Source organism: Artemia franciscana, unplaced genomic scaffold (assembly GCF_032884065.1).
Source record: "Artemia franciscana unplaced genomic scaffold, ASM3288406v1 PGA_scaffold_1179, whole genome shotgun sequence".
Lineage (NCBI taxonomy): Eukaryota > Metazoa > Arthropoda > Branchiopoda > Anostraca > Artemiidae > Artemia > Artemia franciscana.
Genome location: NW_027062617.1, coordinates 82,239 through 103,987, shown reverse-complemented (window position 1 = coordinate 103,987; position 21,749 = coordinate 82,239). Strand labels below are relative to the sequence as shown.

Genomic DNA, 21,749 nt, shown 5'->3' with positions numbered 1-21,749 from the left:
TCTTAAAAATTGGGACAAACAGTCAAACTTTAGCTTACAGTGAGGTATTGAGGAGGGGGCAAGTCTTCATTTACGGAATAATTTCTGTTCGTTTTGGCTTTTAACGTTGCTCCTTGCTTTCAGTTAAAATAACTTATTTTTTAAATCGAATATTGATTTTCTAATGGAAATGAAACGTTCTAATGCTCTTTTTAAGCGACCGGAAAAATTGGAGGGCACCAAGGCACACTCTTGCGCTCATTTTTCATAAAGTCACCGGGTCAAAATTTTGAGATATCCATTTTTTCAGCATAGTCGACAAACCTTCGTTATTTGGAAGTGTACAGACATTTTCAGGGGGACTTCTTCGCGTTGAGGAGGAGGGGGTTGGGGAGGGGGTTACGTGGGAGGATCTTTCCATGGAGGAATTCATCATGAGGAAAAAGAATTTCTATGAAGGGAGCATATGATTTTCTAGCATTATTTAAAAAAACAATGAGAAAATAAATAAAAAGTTTTTTCAACTGGAAGTAAGGAGCAGCATTAAAGCTTAAAACGAACAGAAATTGGTCATTCTTAAAGAATTAGGACAATATTCAAGCTTTAGTGTAAAGAGTGAGGTATTGACCAGGGGGCGAACCCCTCATATACGTAATAAAAATATGAAAATATAGAAGTTCGTTACGTAAGTTAATTCATATGTTACGCATATTTATTTACTAATAAAAACGTTCGTAAAAAATAAAAAGTTTTAAGCAACCAAAAATTGGAGGGCAACTAGGCCTCCTTTCCCAACCCCTTTTTTTTAATCAAAATCGTCCGATCAAAACTATGTGAAAGCCATTTAGCCGATAAAAATGATGTGCACATTTCATTTTAATTATTCATGTGCGGTGAGCCGAAATCAAAACGCTCAGAAATTAAATTAAAAAAAAAAACAAGTTTTTTTTAACTGCAAGTAAGGAGCGACATTAAAACTTAGAAAGAACAGAAATCATTCCGTATATGAAAGGGTTGTTCCCTCATAAACGCCTCGCTCTTTATTCTAAAGTTTTTTATTGTTTCAAAAAGTAGAGTTGTGAGAAAGAGTCAAACTTTAGCGCAAGGAGCGGGGCGTTGAGGAGGGGACAACCCACTTCATATACGGAATGATTGAAGTTCGTTTAAAGTTTTAATGTCTCTCCTTACTTGCAGTTAAAAAAAAACTTGTTTTTTAGATTTAATTATTATGCTTAATTATTTATATTCAATAATTATTAAATTTAATTATTATGAGGTTACGTTGACCCTCGATAGACACTTGTGTAAAGATTGGGCGATAATCCAGTGAACAATGGTGACCCAGATAAGCTCATTAAAGCTCATTAAATAATGAGCTCATATAAATAATGCTCAATAAGCTCAGATAAGCGAGCTCAGATATAAATGAGCTCAGATAAGCTCAATAAATAGACAATGGAAAGAGCTAGAAACCTAAAATTTTCGCCGAAATATTATCCTCGCCCCTGTGGATATGTGCGTTTTTAATAGATATCAAGCACCAAGTGCATGATCAATAGGTTCTTCGGGAGCACCTCATAAACACGCAAGGGACATAGACTGCCCCGGCAAATTCAAGTAGTGATAGCCCTGGGGCAGGGTCTACGCTGCGTTTTCGGTTTTCTTGCGTTTTGCCCCCCCCCCCCCCAAGAAAAAAACTGCGTATAATGCTGCAGGGGACTCTTAAGTAGCATTGACATATTTAATGACATTTTACCATTAACTAATGGCAAAAAAAGAACTCTTATTTCACCGTCATTTTCGTTCATTTGTTTATATGTATGTTTACGACTAAGCTGTTGCAATAGGCAAAGTTAATGCTGATAAGCATAATTATATGTTAACGCAAACTGAAACAAATACAGGGAACATTTCCAAGAATCTAGCTGACCAATATTTGGATATTAGATAAATTGCGATTAGCCTTTCATTTCATTGCATTATCGTGTTACTGTTTAATTTATCTTTGAAGATTAAGAAATAAACAGAGTATCCGCTCTTTCCCTTCCCTCTTTTCTTTTTATACAGAAAGTTTCTGAGCCATGTTTGAAGCGATGAACATAAAAAAAAAATTTTCGGTATGCAGTAAGGCAAATTTCTTTTCCAAGCATGAAGGTTGATTAAATGCATTATAATAGCAATTTCATAGGATGAGTCATGATAAATTAATTATATAAATATAAATTATATAATAGAGTTATAAAATATATATATATATATATATATATATATATATATATATATATATATATATATATATATATATATATATACAGCTATGATAAAAGAATATTATATCATATTATGATAATATGATGTACAGTTAGGTAGTAATTATATAAATTCATTATTATACAATATTAAAATCATATGATTATACAATAATTTTTTTCCAGCATGTGTTAAAGCAAATTTCTTTTCTATGCATGAGGGCAAATTAAAAACATTATAATAAAAATATCGTAGAATCAGTTTAGCGGGGCAAAATTTACTTCTAAACTAGCTGCAATTACAACAAAATTCTTACTTTGTTTTAAATGGTAAAATTCTATTTAATTGATCTTCATATTCAATTTGAGTTTAATTACATCGCAGCCCATTGCCTAATGCTCGGATGCAGCCCTATGCTATATTGGAAACCGTGCTTCTTTTTTTTTCGAACTGGCATGATGAACCAACTGCTGATGAGAAATAGATATAAAAAGAATTTACAACAAAACCAACACAATCCTTGAAATTTTAAATGATGACTGGGGCTAAATATAGGCGAAAGGGGCGGAGGATGGGGGAGAGTACCGGATACAATTAAACAGAATGCAAATACAAGAAACAAATTAAATAGAGCCATCGTTTCAATCAATATATATGGATTGGAAAGCAAATAAAATGTGAGTTTAGCATTATATAATCGAATGATTGCTAAGTTTGCCAGATTCATTAATAAATATATTTTTAACTATTTAATAATTTTAGAAATATTTCTGTTGTACGGCAGTATTATATAAGTGGTATTTTACGCAATAGAACCGTCCAGAATTTTACATTAATTGATTAGATTATGATCAGTTTCTTGAAAAAAATTTATTTATAATCAGCTTCTTCAGAACAGAAAACTATCAAACAGCTCGCGGTAACGAACTGTAGTAAGGAGCGACCCGGCTCAATAGTAACCAAAACTCTAAAAAATGGAATTTTGATACCAATAGCTACATCAAAAGAATCGCATTTTAATGCTGGTTTTAAATATATAGATTTCATCAAGTTTAGTCTTACTCATCAAAAGTTACGAGCCTGAGAAAATTTGCGTTATTTTAGAAAATAGGGGGAAACGCCCCCTAAAAGTCATAGAATCTTAACGAAAATCACACCATCAGATTCAGCGTATCAGAGAACCCTACTGTAGAAGTTTCGAGCTCCTATCTACAAAAATGTGGAATTTTGCATTTTTTGCCAGAAGGCAGATCACGGATGCGTGTTTATTTGTTTTTTTGTTTTTTTGTTTGTTTTTTTTTCTTTTTCCCAGGGGTGATCGTATCGACCCAGTTGTCCTAGAATGTTGCAAGAGGGCTCATTCTAACGGAAATGAAAAGTTCTAGTGCCCTTTTTAAGTGACCAAAAAAATTGGAGGGCACCTAGGCCCCCTCCCACGCTAATTATTTTCCCAAAGTCAACGGATCAAAATTCTGAGATAGCCATTTTATTCAGCGTAGTCGAAAAACCTTATAACTATGTCTTTGGGGACGACTTACTCCCCCACAGTCCCCGTGGGAGGGGCAACAAGTTACAAACTTTGACCTGTGCTTACATATAGTAATGGTTATTGGGAAGTATACAGGCGTTTTCAGGAGGATTTTCTTGGTTTGGGGGAGGGGTTGAGAAGAGGGGGATATGCTGAGGGAACTTTCCTTCGAGAATTTGTAATGGGAGAAAAAAATTTCCATGAAGGGAGAGCAGGATTTACTGGCATTATTTAAAAAAAAAACAATTAAAAAATAAAAGGGAAAAAGCTTTTTCAGCTGGAAGTAAGGAACAGCAATAAAACTTAAAACAAACAGAAATTATTACCCATATGGGGGGCTCACCTCCTTCTAATACCTCGCTCTTTACGCTAAAGTATTTTCAGTAATTTCAACTACTTATTCTACGGCTTTTGTGATTCAGGGGGTCATTCTTAATGAATTGGGATAAAATTTAAGCTTTAGTGTAAAGAACGAGGTACTGACGATGGGGTGAATCCCCTCATATATGTAATAAAAACATGAGAATACAAAAGTTCTTTACGTAAGCTAATTTATAAGTTACGTAAATCTTTTGCCAATAAAAAGATTCGTAAAAAATTAAAAGTTCTAGTTGCCTTTTTAATTAACCAAAAAATCGGGGGGCAACTAGGCTTCGTCCCCCGCTCTTTTTTTCTCAAAATCATTCGATCAAAATTATGAGAAAGCCATTGAGCCAAAAAAAAAAAAAAAATATGCAAATTTCGTTTTGATTATTCCTCTGCGGAGAGCCAAAATCAAAACATGCATTGATTCAAAAACGTTCAGAAATTAAATAAAAAAAACAAGTTTTTTTTAACTGAAAGTAAGGAGCGACAGTAAAACATAAAACGAACAGAAATTACTTCGTATATAAAAAGAGGCTGCTTCCTCATCAACACCCCGCTCTTTACGCTAAAGTTTTTTACTGTTTTAAAAAGAAGAATTGAGAGAAAGAGTCAAACTTTAGCGTAAAGAGCGAGGCGTTGATGAGGAAGCAGCCTCTTTTTATATACGAAGTAATTTCTGTTCGTTTTAAGTTTTACTGTCGCTCCTTACTTTCAGTTAAAAAAACTTGTTTTTTTTATTTAATATGAATATAGGTCAACTATAAATCAGCAGTCTAGGGGTAAAATGGTCAAGTCCAGGAATGAACCAATAGATTGCAAAAAAAAAAATTGCTCGTTACTCACTTTTTACTTCGATGTAAAAATTATTTCACTTCCCATCAAATATTGTTGGAGGATTTAGCATCAATCTTTGCGACCTTGATCCGCTTTTGTATACGGACGACTTACTAATATTAAGTTGCAACGTTGCTTCTTTACAAGGGAATATTGGAACATAAAAATGTTAAAGCAAAAAAACTTTATCCTTACATTTATCCTTACAAGGGAATAATATGAGTTAACACACTTAAAGACTGAGTTTTTGGAATTTACTCCTTAGGCAAGTCACCAGCAAAGCAGTTAAAATTTGTATGTAGAGGTCGAACGAAGAAAAACTACCCCGAAAAATCTATGAAGTATCTGGTAATAACTTACGGACAAGATACTGGAAGTTCACATTTACTGAAAATTCGGAAAATTATCAAAGCATTCGTTAAATTACTGTAAACTTGTCCTCTTTAAAGTTTAGAATGAACACGAAGATTCTTGCAAAGCTATTGGCACCAGTTGCTCTCCATCGCCTGCTGTTTTTGCTGCCGATATATATATATATATATATATATATATATATATATATATATATATATATATATATATATATATATATATATATATATAATATGGAATTGGTTCACTCAAACTGAGAAGCTAAAACACGAGTTTGTTTACTGCAAAAATTTGAACCGCTTCATCAAAGAAACGCGTTCGTTCTAAGATCCCAAAATACAGTGAACCCGATTGACATTATATCATCCTCTTAAATAGATACAGAGAAAATGGCAACTGAATCATTGTGCGACTTTGTGTCTTTGCACCTTATCTACGGGTTGGAATTAAGAAGTCGGTGTTTGTTTTTCTTCTCTGGTGTGGAAGTGTTCTCGTTTTTTCGTTTCTTTTTTCCATTATTCCGCTTTTTTTGTATGAGCGGGGATACACAAAGTGGGATTATATAGAGGGACTGCTAGTATACTTTTCACGCATGGAAGATGTAGGTTACTGTAGAAAATCTTAGGGGCACTGTATTAATCTGAAGTTGGAATTCTCAATGTATATATTTCCTATCCTGTCATCTTATTTATTCCCAACCGTGTGTGTAAATAGGTATTCTTCCATAAAAGGGTTTAAAAATAAACAAAAAAATACATGTAAGCCATTTCCATGCTTTCTGCTGACAGGATCCCTGGGAAAAATATTAATTTTAATTAATTTTTTATTAATGAAAAGTTAAATTAATTTTTTACAGTGTGCTTCCAGCCATACTATTTTTCTCTGTTTTCATCAAGTGACAATGATAAGTGACATCACTGACAATGTTTTCATCAGTGACATCATCAGATGTCACTGATGTTTTCATCAGTGACAAGTGACAGTGACATTCATCAAGTGATAGCAGACTGTATTTGAATTTGAAACATTTTAACACTTACGAATTGGATTTTGGTCAAAATTGGGTAAAACATTTGCTTATTTTATTCCTTTTTCAATTCGCGTCTGTCTATTGTATGATTATTTATATTTTATTTCAATTTCATTTGAAATTTCATCTTATCTTTTTTAATTTATAATGTATAACCACGTCAATTTGAGACCCATTCATGAAAATCTGGCTTCAACCACATCTTTTCGCTCCAAATTCCAACTTTAAAGCGCAGATGCAACAGATTGCAAATGATCAGGTCAAAACAACCCTACATTATATTATGAATATGCCTATTTTATTTATATTATATAGCCTGTAATACACATACTATATATATATATAAAAATAAGTTGTCTGTCTGTGGATCAGGTGACGTCATGTTTCTGTGTTGACTGACGTCATGTTTTCGACTGACGAAATTACAGATCGGGACACAAATGACGACCGGGACACCGGCACATAGAGAATATAAATGACGCGGGACACTCAAAGAGAAAGCGACCGGGACACAAGGAATGTTCGATTAGCAATCACCATCAACAAAGCACCGGGACACAAATGACGACCGGGACACAGGGAGTATAAATGACGACCAGGACATAAGTAAAAAAAAGCTAAAAAAAACTAAAAAAAGGTAAAAACTACAAAAAAACTAAAAAGAAAAAAAACTAAAAACTAATAAAAAAACTAAAAAAACTAAAAAAGAAAAAAAATAAAAAAAGGAAAAAAAAATGAAAAATAAAGGAGAAAAACAAAACTAAAAAATAAAAATAAAAAAAAATAAAAAGAAAAAAGAAAAAAAACTAAAAAAACTAAAAAAAAGTAAAAACCAAAAAAAAAATAAAAAGAAAAAAAGGGGAAAAATACAAAAATTTATTTCATCATATACCATTTCAAAAACGAATGTATAGCCTATACAAACCGGGACACCGGGATACAAATGACGACCGGGACACAGGGAATATAAATGACGACCAGGACACAGGGACACAACTACAACGGGGACGCCGGGGGGCACAGGGGGATATATAAATGACGACGGGGACACAGGGAATGTTCGATTAGCAATCACCATCAACAAAGCTCAAAGGCAATCATTAGAATCATGAGGTATAACTAAAAAAACTAAAAAAAAGGTAAAAAACTAAAACCTAAAAAAAAGACCAATTCAAAAACGAATGTATATACAGACCGGGACACCGGGACACAAATGATGACCGGGACACCGGGGACACAGGGACACAAATACAACGGGGACGCCGGGGGGCACAGGGGGATATATAAATGACGACGGCGACACAGGGAATCGTCGATTAGCAATCACCATCAACAAAGCTCAAGAGCAATCATTAGAATCATGAGGTATAGATCTGAATACGGATTGTTTTCCCATGGACCATTATATGTTGCATGTTCAAGAGTCGGTAAACCTGACAATCTATTTATATGCACAGACAATTGGACAGCAAAGAATGTTGTATATTCGCAAGTTTTACGTAGTTAAAAACATATATATATATATATATATATATATATATATATATATATATATATATATATCTATATTCACAGGTTGGACATAGGGAGACAACTACAATGGCGCGTAACTAATATGGCGCGTAACGACTTACGCGCGCGGGGGAGCTTGGGGGGGCGCAAAGCGCCCCCACCAACTAGGTGTTGGGGTGGCGCGAAGCGCCACCCCAACAGCTAGTATATATATATTAATAATAACAATTTATTTAAAACCTATAACAAATATTATAAAAATTCTGAAAAGAGGAGTAAATGGGAGCGAAACAAAGGAAAAAAAAACAAACAAAACAAGACAGACTGGAAAAAAAAACTAATAAAATGCGAGAAATAAAGAAAGAAAAATTGTAACAAACATAATCATAAAAAGAGTAAGAAATACAAACAATTTAACATAATACAGAATATATTTATTAGAAGGACATGACAAGTAATGGACCTAGCTAATTAACGATACCATTGGAAAGTTAAGAATTTTATTATTCCTACGAAGGAAACGTTATGAACACCTTCCATTTTACAAATTATAATAAATATACTAAATACTAATGACATTCTGCTGTTCCTATACCCCAATCGTAATCGTAAGCTCTGCAAATTTAAAATACACCAGATTAATGGAACTTTTTTCTCCATGGAGAAGAAAGACCACATAGGGGCCAAAAAGAAAATATTTAGGCCAAAGAAAGCGTTATAAAGGTGGCCTAGTGTACTTCGGTTGAACTACCTCTGACTCGGGCAAGTGCTCCATATGTCTTTCTAATTTTTCTTTGAGACTATGGATTACATATAACCTTATATTAGATTGTACTATATTCAAAATACACCTGTAAAGGTTATATGTTGCTTAAAACACACGGCAGGATTTTATAGAGGGTCTGCTTCTAAGCTTTTTGGGTTCGGCTACGGCAATTGGCAACTGGTAAAACAGGTATCAAAACCTGTAGTCGTGACATGCCCAGTAGGATAAATTAAAGCCGAAGAAAAAAATAGAAATTTGGTTTAAAAGAGCTATTTGACCATGAAGTATTTTTTTTTTTTTACTCAGGTGCTGTAGTAGAGCATTGAATATAGAAAATCACGTGGAAGTCACAACTTAAATACAGGTGAAAATTACGGCCAGCCATATTCGAACCTTCAAACAGTGGAATTTCGTGACTACGGGCATTAAGTTTAACCCAAAAAATTAAAGAATGGCGACGAAAAAAAAAATTTTTGGTTTGATAAATAACAATAAAAAAAATTATAAATGCGTATCCACGTCAGAAGTTGCGTCCCGTAGTTATATGTATGCTAAATACATTTAATAAAGTGCTATGAAAAATCATTAACTCTTTTACCTCAGTATTTATGGATATGGACTTTTTTTTGACAAAGATAATATTTTATGCAACGTTCGGATGTAAAAAGAATTCATACATCTGAGTAATAAAGTAATAAAATCAATGATTGATTAGCTATAAATGAGAAATAATAAATCAATTATTTTAAATTAAATAACAATACAATTCCCAAACTTCACTTATTTCGAATAAAAAAAAAATCCGTCACTATTTTCTTTTTCACCGCCTTCCACCAAACAAGGAAATAAATCACCGTAGAATTTTATAACCATATATAAAACAATTATATAAAAAGTTCACAATCATAATCAAAAGAGCATATGTTCTCGATCTTTAATCAATCTGTATTCAATAATAGTACTATGGCAGTATAACTGGGAATCCTAGGCACCAACTTTAACGGGAGGATTCAGTAGCCAGATTGGAAATGCTTATTTAAAGATTTTCATCAAAAAAGAAAAAAGTGAAATTGGCATACCGAATGAACGTCTATTTTAGGTATAGCCTGCTGAGGTTTTGTCCAATTAAAACACAAAGGACCCCATCCACCTGCAGAATAAGGAATTATAGGACCAATCGTATGAGTAATCTATATGGTCAGAAATGAATGTAGGGAGCGTTGGTTTCTTGCTGCCCCCTTTAAATATGATATATTTGCAATTTTTTAAAAAACAGCTACCGTATTGACATTTTGACTGACGAAATTGGACGTTTTAAACTTGACTTATTAGGAGTTTCAGAAACTATATCCCAGGGGATAGGAAGAATGAAGTTAGGTAATATAGAATTTATTCACTTGGGCAGGAAGGATGGGGTTCATAGGCAAGGGATCGGGTCCATGATGAATAAAGAAGCTGCTGAGTCTTGCTTCGGAAGGGAAGAAATAAGAAATAGAATTCTGGTTGCTCATTTTACAATTAATGAGTGCAAGGTATCAGTCCTAGCAGTACATGTCCATGTAGGACCGACTGATGGAGATAGTAGTGATTCAGCTGAATTTCACAGGGACAGGAACAAATACACAGGATCCCAGGTAGATTTATGGCATTTTTATTAGGAGATTTTGAAGTGTTGGTTGGTAGAAATAGGGATAGATGGTATCCCAGGCCAGGTAAATTTGGTGCAGGAATGAAAATATCAACAGTTATAGCCTGCTGGAATTTTGTAGGTATAACAATCTAGTCACAACCATTACAGTATTTGGTAATAACGTGGTCTACAAGCTAGCATGGTGCCCATATGATGGTAAGACGGCCAACCTTATTGATTGTGCTAGTGCAAATCAAAGACTGGCAGGATTGATACAAGAAACCATGGTAGCCTATATAGGAGTGTTGTTATTGATGGTAAAAGTCAATATCACCATATAATAGTGTCTATAATTATTGTAAAGGTGAAATTTAGGAAGGGTAACCATCTTCATGGAGGATATGATATTGATAGACTCCGGGAGGAGAATTTAAGAGAAACTTTCAAGGAACGGTCGGATATGAAACTGGAGTCTAAAATTTGACAATGTAAAGGATGGATGGAATAATTTTGGGTAAATAGTTCGTAAAAAAGCAGGTGGCGTCTTAGGGGCGAAAGTCAAAAAGGGAACTAAGAATATTAGCGACAAAGCTTATCTATTTTATGGTTTTAGTTTGAAATTTTCTTTTATCGATGTTTTTTTTTTTCTGGGGGGGGGGTAAGTATGTTCTCTATTACCCTGTTGTGGCACAGTAGATTAATGCTCTGTTTGGCAATACAGGGCCTGGGGTTCGATCCCTGACGCAGAAACTTTGGGCAACTAGGTTGCTATTTGTCTCGCTACTGTAGAAAAGACCCAGCAACTGAGACGTCGATTTCAGTTTCAGATCCACCAGAGCAAAGGCTAAGGAGGATCTTTATCCTTTATCCTTTGTGTTTTCTATTATGACGGCTGTTGCATATATAGCCGAAATATCCGCTTTGGCTGTATGTACTGTCTTCACAAATTTCCTCATTGTTTTCCCTTGTTTTGTATAATGTATATTCCAATTCAAGCGCTTTTAGTTACTTTGTAAAGGAATATTTATAAAGAATATTTTGAAAAATGCTGCTTTTGTCGGGAAATTTGCAATTACTTCTAAGCAACCGCAACATTCATAGATGAGACAATTGTATGGGGGCAAAACGGCGATAATTGCTACAACTACTACTTCTAATAACTCACTGGAGCACCAAGCCGTCTTAGGCCAACACAGCTACGCATGCTCCTCCTCCAACCTAATCTATTCAAAGCCTCCCTCTTTACACTCTCCCAGGAAGTTCCCATTTCCTTTAAATCATTATTTATGACATCCTCCCAACCCAGGCAAGGACGACCTGCTTTAACATTGGTGATAACATTGCCCACTAATACGGTTCAAGAATAATCCCTATTCCAGCAGTTGTTTCTGTGTAAACCAAGAGTTGTTGCGACGAAAGACTGTTTTTTTTTTCATGACGCCAAGAAATTATGAACCCAAATTCTTAATGTGGAGGAAGATATTATATTTTTGTTGGTGACTAAAAATAGCGAAGGTAGTATGTTATGCAAGAGCTTTGATTTTAGTCATCCTTGGGTTAGTCGTATGGAAAACGTGTTTTGCAAAATCTTATGATAATACTAAGGGGTCACCCACTCTTAGCTATCAGGCGTATATCTCCAAGTAATATTTTTTTGCCACACCTCGCATAATAGCACACTCACAATACGTCGTGCCTCCTAGGGTTACATTTTCGCCACCTGGTTTACACGATTTTTGAAAATGGACCCACTCGGCATTATCTCAGAATTGCAAATGTCACGAAATGAGTACCGGCAAAATGATCACCTGAAAGACTTCGCATTATTTTCTTGACAAGTAGCAAAAATAAATTCGAAGGTTATTTACAAGGGCTTTTCTTAGTCATTCGTACTATGGAACCCTAGCCTGCCACCCTGTCTCATTGTTTACTGGCAAAGGAAGAGGTATGTTTTTTTGTTTGTTTGTTAGGGATCAAAAGCCTCCGTGACTAAGATGGAGTATAGAGGCTAAGTTTAAATCACAATTTCTCAATAGTCTTCCAAATCATTGAAAAGGTATTAACTGTAAGATTTCCTAATTTTAAAAGATTTAAAAAAAATGACTAAAACGAACATAAGTCTGAATAATTTCAGTAAAAATTAATGGGCTAGATGAAAAATATTAATGCTAAAATTACAAAAATTGTTGTTTAAATTCATGTCAATCAGTGAATAAAAGAAAGGCAGGTAAGATGATTTCTGGTAAAAAGATAGCTATGAATTAGGCACACTTTTAAAAATCAGAATTTCATAACTGAATCCAAATATAACGTTCATTTCCGTTACAGCTGTGCTTACCCCCTCTCCCCCAATGATCAAATGTATACCCTCAAATGTATATGTGACTGAATCCATGCATTAAATTGATGTGACGGTATATTAAAACGATTGAAAACTCATTGCATATTTACGGTTCAGGGTATACATTTGTCAATTAGGGTTGGGGGGGGGGTGTAAATTTGCGACGGAAAGTATTTTTATCTTTGGATTCAGGAATAAGTTATTGATTCTAGAGGTGTATGTATTTCTTAGCTATGTCAACAATAAATGAATCAAAAATTTACAAATTTTCTTTCATAGCTCAGGGTTCTAGACACGCCATATAGTCGTACCCTACGTGTTTAGGTGGATGTAGCCTACTTATCCCCCCGGATTGCAGCAAAGTCTATATTCGTAAGCACTTGATTTGAAGGTTGTATGACCTTTAATTAATTCACTGTCACTTTAAGTCCGTCTTGCACGATGATAAAAATAATCAGTTTTAAAAAGTTAGTTCCTGAAAATAAGTAAATCGCACTTTTATAGTATGTATTGGCTGTAATAATATAACTGAGCTCTTACCAAGCATGGCTCTTGCAAGTAGCTCCGTGCTAATGGCATATTCCCTGGGGCGGACTTGCGCATATCTGATCTTTTTTCGTTCGGCCATAGAAAGAATTTTCCAATACTCCACATCTAGAGATGTATAACGCACAATAACAGGAACATAGACTACTCGATGGAGACCCATTGCAAGGCGAGAGCGGACGACAGGCTTTTATCAGTGCGATGCCGAAATAATACTCCTTTTTATTTCTTAGCAACAAGTTTTTCTGAAAAATGATCAAAATTAATTAGACAAGGAGGATTTAATGGTATTTGATACATTGTTGAAGCCCTTGTAATTTCCGCTACTGTTATTTGCAAAAGGTGACATGAAGTCTGGTTGTTTGTTTATTGAGGTAGTAATGGTTGAGGGGTTATAGGCTAGTTTGGATGTAAGCACCAAATGGGATAGCGTAATAAGGAAAATACACAGGGTGGAAACATTTCAAACCAAAATAATTTTTGGTACTTGGTACTTGTGTTTTACAGGCCACTCTTTCAAGTTTTCCTGAAAGACCTATTTTAATTAAAAAGGTCTCTTTTTTAAAACTAATACTAATATCGGGGAAATTTCTCGGGAATAAATTACCATTTTTCCGAATTTGATCGTCGCTAATACTTTTTGTGCAGCCATTTCACATATTTGAGAACTTTTAGACTCAATGTAAACATTGGTCTAAAAAAGAGGAACCCAGTTTTTTAGGTGCCTAATTATAGACCGTAACCAGCTTCCCCCTCCCAAACCATAAAGAAAAAACATCACCTAAAAGTACTTTATCTTTAATCAGAAATTAGGTTTAAAAACTAGTTTTTTAACTGGAAGCAAGGAGAATCTTTGAAACATAAAATGAACGGAAATTATTCCTTATATGAGGAGGGGGTCATCTAATACTTAACTATTTGCTCTTACTCTAAAGCTAGACTTCTGTCCAAATTATTTAATAGCACTTTAAGGGCCATTCAATTTGAAAAAAAGGATTTTAATGCACTAAAAAACTTTTGCTTAATGAGTGAGAAATTCGGGAGGGTGCTGCCCCCCCTTACATACAGGATAGTTCTAGTTTACCTTAGGTTTTAAAGTTGATCATTATTTTTAGTTGAAAAATCTTTTTTATTAGTTTAATTACATTTCATGAAGCGGAATAGTCTTATGAACATGACACTTTTACTAACGCAGAAAAAACGTCGATATTTCAACGTTCTCTCGCTGGTTTTTGATAGGTATCAAAGAATAGAGACAATCACTTTTTGAAAGGTAATGAAAAAACTCTGTCAAAATTGAAAAGAGTAAAGGAATTACAAACAACAAAAAATAGCCTACTAGAGAAAAATAAAACTGGAACTTCTTCAGTTTTATCGAGCAATGGCGAAGTATTGGACGGACGCTATTAAAAAATAACGATTTTGGTGAAAATGTTCATCAAACACCGAGATATTTAACGCCTCCAGATTCTGCAATTAAAAAAAGAATAGCTATCAGAGTAGTTTTAGATTATAGAGTATTAAATTAAAAGTTCTTTCTAACTGAAAGTAAGGAGCGACATTAAAACTTAAATTGAACAGAAATTATTTCGTATATGAAAGGGGCTGTCCCCTCCTCAACACCCCGCTCTTTACGCTGAAGTTCTTGTTTTATTGTTTTATAAAGTATAGTTGCGAGAAAGAGTCAAACTTTTAATTTCCGTTCAAATGAGCCCTCTTGCAAAATTCTAGGACCACTGGTTCGATACGATCACCCCTGTTGTTTAGAATCACCCTGTGTGGTTTAGGAACTTCATTTCCTAAACCACAGCAGTACTATTCTCGTACATAGCATAAATTTACTTTAATATATTTGTCTGGTGTACCCTATAAGAAAAAAGACCTTTGCTAAAGCTCTTCTAACAACAAAATCAAAGGTTATATCCTAATATATTACTCTGAGGACCAAAGACGTTTTTAATGCACTTCTCAATTATTAACCATGCAAAAACAAAATATGTTTGGTCGTCCTGTTTCCTGGTTTAGCTTGTTTGTGTTAGCTTAGTTGGTATTTACAAGTGTATTTTGGATATTTTATGTTTGAAACGTATGATTTAGGGTGTTTTGTTGTGCTGTTTCATGATTTAGCTTGTTTGTGTTAGCTGTTTTAGTGTTTCCAAGTTTATTTAGAAGTTTTCGTTTGAAACATATGACTTAGGATGTTTAGTTGTGTTGTTTCATAGTTTGGCTTCTCTTTGTTAGTGTTTCAAAGGGTAATTTAGAAGAAGTTGTTTAGTATTGCTGTTTCGTTGTTTAGATTGTATGTATTAGTGTTGTTGGTGTTTCCAAGTGTATTTTGGAAGTTTCTGTTTGTAACGTAAGATTTAGGATGTTTAGTCGTGTTGTTTCATAGTTTGGCTTCTCTTTGTTAGTGTTTCAAAGGGTAATTTAGAAGAAGTTGTTTAGTATTGCTGTTTCGTTGTTTAGATTGTATGTATTAGTGTTGTTGGTGTTTCCAAGTGTATTTTTGAAGTTTCTGTTTGTAACGTAAGATTTAGGAAGTTTAGTTGTGTTGTTTCATGGTTAGTTTTTTCTATTAGCTTTGCTGGTGTTTCCAAGTGTATTTTGGAAGTTTTTTGTTTGAAACGTAAGATTTAGGATGCTTAGTTGTGTTGTTTCGTGGTTTGTTTTTTTCTATTAGCTTTGCTGGTGTTTCCAAGTGTATTTTGGAAGTTTTTTGTTTGAAACGTAAGATTTATGATGCTTAGTTGTGTTGTTTCATGGTTTGTTTTTTTCTATTAGCTTTGCTGGTGTTTCCAAGTGTATTTTGGAAGTTTTTTGTTCAAAACGTAAGATTTAGGATGCTTAGTTGTGTTGTTTCATGGTTTGTTTTTTTCTATTAGCTTTGCTGGTGTTTCCAAGTGTATTTTGGAAGTTTTTTGTTCGAAACGTAAGATTTAGGATGCTTAGTTGTGTTGTTTCATGGTTTGTTTTTTTCTATTAGCTTTGCTGGTGTTTCCAAGTGTATTTTGGAAGTTTTTTGTTCGAAACGTAAGATTTAGGATGCTTAGTTGTGTTGTTTCATGGTTTGGTTTTTTCTATTAGCTTTGCTGGTGTTTCCAAGTGTATTTTGGAAGTTTTTTGTTTGAAACGTAAGATTTATGATGCTTAGTTGTGTTGTTTCATGGTTTGGTTTTTTCTATTAGCTTTGCTGGTGTTTCCAAGTGTATTTTGGAAGTTTTTTGCTTGAAACGTAAGATTTAGGATGCTTAGTTGTGTTGTTTCATGGTTTGGTTTTTTCTATTAGCTTTGCTGGTGTTTCCAAGTGTATTTTGGAGGTTTTTTGTTTGAAACGTAAGATTTAGGATGCTTAGTTGTGTTGTTTCATGGTTTGTTTTTTTTCTATTTGCTTTGCTGGTGTTTCCAAGTGTATTTTGGAAGTTTTTTGTTCGAAACGTAAGATTTAGGATGCTTAGTTGTGTTGTTTCGTGGTTTGTTTTTTTCTATTAGCTTTGCTGGTGTTTCCAAGTGTATTTTGGAAGTTTTTTGTTTGAAACGTAAGATTTAGGATGCTTAGTTGTGTTGTTTCATGGTTTGGTTTTTTCTATTAGCTTTGCTGGTGTTTCCAAGTGTATTTTGGAAGTTTTTTGTTCGAAACGTAAGATTTAGGATGCTTAGTTGTGTTGTTTCATGGTTTGGTTTTTTCTATTAGCTTTGCTGGTGTTTCCAAGTGTATTTTGGAAGTTTTTTGTTTGAAACGTAAGATTTATGATGCTTAGTTGTGTTGTTTCATGGTTTTTTTTTTTCTATTAGCTTTGCTGGTGTTTCCAAGTGTATTTTGGAGGTTTTTTGTTTGAAACGTAAGATTTAGGATGCTTAGTTGTGTTGTTTCATGGTTTGGTTTTTTTCTATTTGCTTTGCTGGTGTTTCCAAGTGTATTTTGGAAGTTTTTTGTTTGAAACGTAAGATTTAGGATGCTTATTTATGTTGTTTCATGGTTTTGTTTTTTTTATTAGCTTTGCTGGTGTTTCCAAGTGTATTTTGGAAGTTTTTTGTTTGAAACGTAAGATTTAGGATGATTAGTTGTGTTGTTTCGTGGTTTGGCTTTTTCTATTAGCTTTGCTGGTGTTTCCAAGTGTATTTTGGAAGTTTTTTGTTCGAAACGTAAGATTTAGGATGCTTAGTTGTGTTGTTTCATGGTTTGTTTTTTTCTATTAGCTTTGCTGGTGTTTCCAAGTGTATTTTGGAAGTTTTTTGTTCGAAACGTAAGATTCAGGATGCTTAGTTGTGTTGTTTCATGGTTTGGTTTTTTCTATTAGCTTTGCTGGTGTTTCCAAGTGTATTTTGGAAGTTTTTTGCTTGAAACGTAAGATTTAGGATGCTTAGTTGTGTTGTTTCATGGTTTGTTTTTTTCTATTAGCTTTGCTGGTGTTTCCAAGTGTATTTTGGAGGTTTTTTGTTTGAAACGTAAGATTTAGGATGCTTAGTTGTGTTGTTTCATGGTTTGGTTTTTTTCTATTTGCTTTGCCGGTGTTTCCAAGTGTATTTTGGAAGTTTTTTGTTTGAAACGTAAGATTTAGGATGCTTAGTTATGTTGTTTCATGGTTTTGTTTTTTTTATTAGCTTTGCTGGTGTTTCCAAGTGTATTTTGGAAGTTTTTTGTTTGAAACGTAAGATTTAGGATGCTTAGTTGTGTTGTTTCGTGGTTTGGCTTTTTCTATTAGCTTTGCTGGTGTCTCCAAGTGTATTTTGGAAGTTTTTTGTTCGAAACGTAAGATTTAGGATGCTTAGTTGTGTTGTTTCATGGTTTGGTTTTTTCTATTAGCTTTGCTGGTGTTTCCAAGTGTATTTTGGAAGTTTTTGTTTGAAACGTAAGATTTATGATGTTTAGTTGTGTTGTTTCATGGTTTTGTTTTTTTTATTAGCTTTGCTGGTGTTTCCAAGTGTATTTTGGAAGTTTTTTGTTTGAAACGTAAGATTTAGGATGATTAGTTGTGTTGTTTCGTGGTTTGGCTTTTTCTATTAGCTTTGCTGGTGTTTCCAAGTGTATTTTGGAAGTTTTTTGTTCGAAACGTAAGATTTAGGATGCTTAGTTGTGTTGTTTCATGGTTTGGTTTTTTCTATTAGCTTTGCTGGTGTTTCCAAGTGTATTTTGGATGTTTTTTGTTCGAAACGTAAGATTTAGGATGCTTAGTTGTGTTGTTTCATGGTTTGGTTTTTCTATTAGCTTTGCTGGTGTTTCCAAGTGTATTTTGGAAGTTTTTTGTTTGAAACGTAAGATTTAGGATGCTTAGTTGTGTTGTTTCATGGTTTGGTTTTTTCCATTAGCTTTGCTGGTGTTTCCAAGTGTATTTTGGAAGTTTTTTGCTTGAAACGTAAGATTTAGGATGCTTAGTTGTGTTGTTTCATGGTTTGTTTTTTTCTATTAGCTTTGCCTGTGTTTCCAAGTGTATTTTGGAGGTTTTTTGTTTGAAACGTAAGATTTAGGATGCTTAGTTGTGTTGTTTCATGGTTTGGTTTTTTTCTATTTGCTTTGCTGGTGTTTCCAAGTGTATTTTGGAAGTTTTTTGTTTGAAACGTAAGATTTAGGATGCTTAGTTATGTTGTTTCATGGTTTTTTTTTTTTTTATTAGCTTTGCTGGTGTTTCCAAGTGTATTTTGGAAGTTTTTTGTTTGAAACGTAAGATTTAGGATGCTTAGTTGTGTTGTTTCGTGGTTTGGTTTTTTCTATTAGCTTTGCTGGTGTTTCCAAGTGTATTTTGGAAGTTTTTTGTTCGAAACGTAAGATTTAGGATGCTTAGTTGTGTTGTTTCATGGTTTGGTTTTTTCTATTAGCTTTGCTGGTGTTTCCAAGTGTATTTTGGAAGTTTTTTTGCTTGAAACGTAAGATTTAGGATGCTTAGTTGTGTTGTTTCATGGTTTGGTTTTTTCTAATAGCTTTGCTGGTGTTTCCAAGTGTATTTTGGAGGTTTTCTGTTTGAAACGTAAGATTTAGGATGCTTAGTTGTGTTATTTCATGGTTTGGTTTTTTTCTATTTGCTTTGCTGGTGTTTCCAAGTGTATTTTGGAAGTTTTTTGTTTGAAACGTAAGATTTAGGATGCTTAGTTGTGTTGTTTCATGGTTTGGTTTTTTCTATTAGCTTTGCTGGTGTTCCCAAGTGTATTTTGGAAGTTTTTTGTTTGAAACGTAAGATTTAGGATGCTTAGTTGTGCTGTTTCATGATTTACCTCTGTTGATGTTTCTCTGTTGATGTTGATTAGGGCACTTCTCAGTTATTAACCATGCAAAAACAAAATATGTTTAGTCGTCCTTCAGCATGTCAATGTCTCAAAAGCATCGTCATACTAAGTAATTTGTACCTAGAGAAAACATGCTAATGGTTTTATAATTATCACACTCACTCTTGTCTCCTTTTTCTTCCGAGGTTTAATTATAGTTTTCGTAAAATGGCTAGGCACTTTCCCTTTTTGAAAAATCGTGTGGTACCTTGTGGTACGTGTGGTACCTTGGGCCTACTTATTTTTTAGTCCTTTTAACACTGTTACTAATTCTTTCTCACAAAATAAATCTTTCTTCATATTCAAAGTGCAACAAACTTTCTAATTCTTTTCTATAGCTTTTCCTGTAATTCTATCGCAGTTTAGAATATTCTCAATATGTTCTACCCATCTCTATCTAACTCTTTCCCTCCTCTGTCTTTACATTCCTCTTATTTTCATATGATAATTATTTTAAATAGGTCTTGAACAAGCCCCTCTTCTTTCAAACAGTTATTGGTAACGAACTGAAGTAAGGAGTGACCCAGCGCAATAATAACCGAAACTCTAAAAAACAAAAATTTGATACCAATAGACACATGCAAAAAATTGGATTTTTATGATGACTTCAAACATATAAGTTTCATCAAGTTTAATCTTACCTATCAAAAGTTACGAGCCTGATAATGTTTGCCTCATTTTCGAAAAAAGGTAGAAACGTACCCTAAAAGTCATAGAATCTTAATGAAAAACACATTATCAGATTCAGCGTATCAAAAAATCATACTATAGAGGTTTCAAGCTCCTATCTGCAAAAACGAAGAATTTTGTATTTTTTGCCAGAAGAAAGATCACAGATGCGAGTTTATTTTTTTATTATCTTTTTTTTTTTCATTTTTTTTCTTCCCAAGGGTAATCGTATTCACCCAGCGGTCTTAGAATATTGCGAGAGGGCTCATTCAAACAGGAATTGAAAGTTCTAGATGACCTTTTAGATGACCAAAAGAATTGGAGGGCAACTAGGGCCCACCCATTTGCTGTTCCTTTTTTCCCAAAAATTTTCCGTTTTTTTTTACATTTTCTTATTTTACTTGATGTATTCTATTCAGTTATATTTCTAGGCCTGTCATGTTGTTGTTTTCTTTCGTAAATTGTTGCCTTGTTTGAATTGTTAGGGAGTTTTGTAATTTATTTACTTAGTTTACATGGATCATTCCCCTTGAAAAAAAGTAATTAAAAGGTACAAGTCGATTTGGAAGACACTATGGAAATCGGGGGCTTTGAGCCTAAACATGTGGCCCGAGACTTCTCAGACTAAAAATTAAATAAAAACAAACAACCGTGAAACAAGTTTTTTCGAATGAAATTAATGAGCAGCATCAAAACATAAAACAAACAAAAATTATTCCGTATATGAGGGGGCTGCTTCCTCCTAAATCCCTCACTCAGCTTTCCTCCCCATGGAAAATCCGTTTCCATTTATTTCCAAGTAACAAATCCTATATGTAAGTAATGGGCAAACCGAATAACTTAGAGCCCTATCCCCAAGGACTGTGGGGGTCATAGCATCCCCAGAGGCATAGTTATTGGATGTTTCAACTATGCTGAACCAAATGGATATCTCAAAATTTCAATTGAATGTCTTCGGAGGAAAATGGGCATAGAAGGGGGGGGGGCTAGTTGTCCTCTGAATATACCCAATCAAAATCTTCTAGGTCTTAAAACTCGAATGGTCTCGAATCTAGGACCATTGTCTCGATAAGATCGCCCCTGGGGAAAAACAACAACAAAAAACGAATACACATACATCTGTGATCTTTCTTCTGGCAAAGATATGGAATTCCAGGATTTTTGCATATAAAAAATTGAAGCCTCTATAGTAGGGTTCTCTGTTATGCTGAATATTGTGGTTGATCTTCAAAAAGATCACTTAACTTTTTGGAAGCGTTTCACCCTTTTTCGAAAATCAAGCGAGTTTTCTAAGGCTCGTAGCGATTGATAGGTAACACTGGAGTTTTATATGTCTGGGATCAGCATAAAAAGTCAATTCTCTTGATGTATTAATCGTTACCAAATATTATTTCTGTAGAGTTTCTTTTACTGTTGAGCCAAGTCGCTCCTTATTTGCAGTTCATCACCACGAACTGTTTGATCCTTGCCTCATTCCAATATCAAAAAGGTGTCACCTTCCTTCTGCTAAATTTATTCGTATTCACCATAGATTTACAATTTTAAATGTATATAACAATACGTCTATATCTCAAAAATAGTTGTGTTAAAAGATATTTAGTTACGCGGACTTTCGTGCGACCGGAAAACCTCATGGGTATTCTCCAGTGTGAAAGTTTCGTTTAGTTT

The 21,749-nt window shown here is 34.0% G+C and overlaps 1 protein-coding gene across 1 annotated transcript in view; it reads right to left on the bottom strand.

Annotated features, from left to right (window-relative positions):
* LOC136041204 (lysosome membrane protein 2-like) overlaps window positions 1–21,749 on the bottom strand; it is a 177,554-nt gene that overhangs the window by 136,774 nt on the left and 19,031 nt on the right. The window contains exon 2 of the mRNA XM_065725778.1: window positions 13,149–13,399. Within this exon, the coding sequence (XP_065581850.1) occupies window positions 13,149–13,317 (169 nt within the window). The 5' untranslated portion in view covers window positions 13,318–13,399. The remainder of the gene's footprint in view (window positions 1–13,148; window positions 13,400–21,749) is intronic.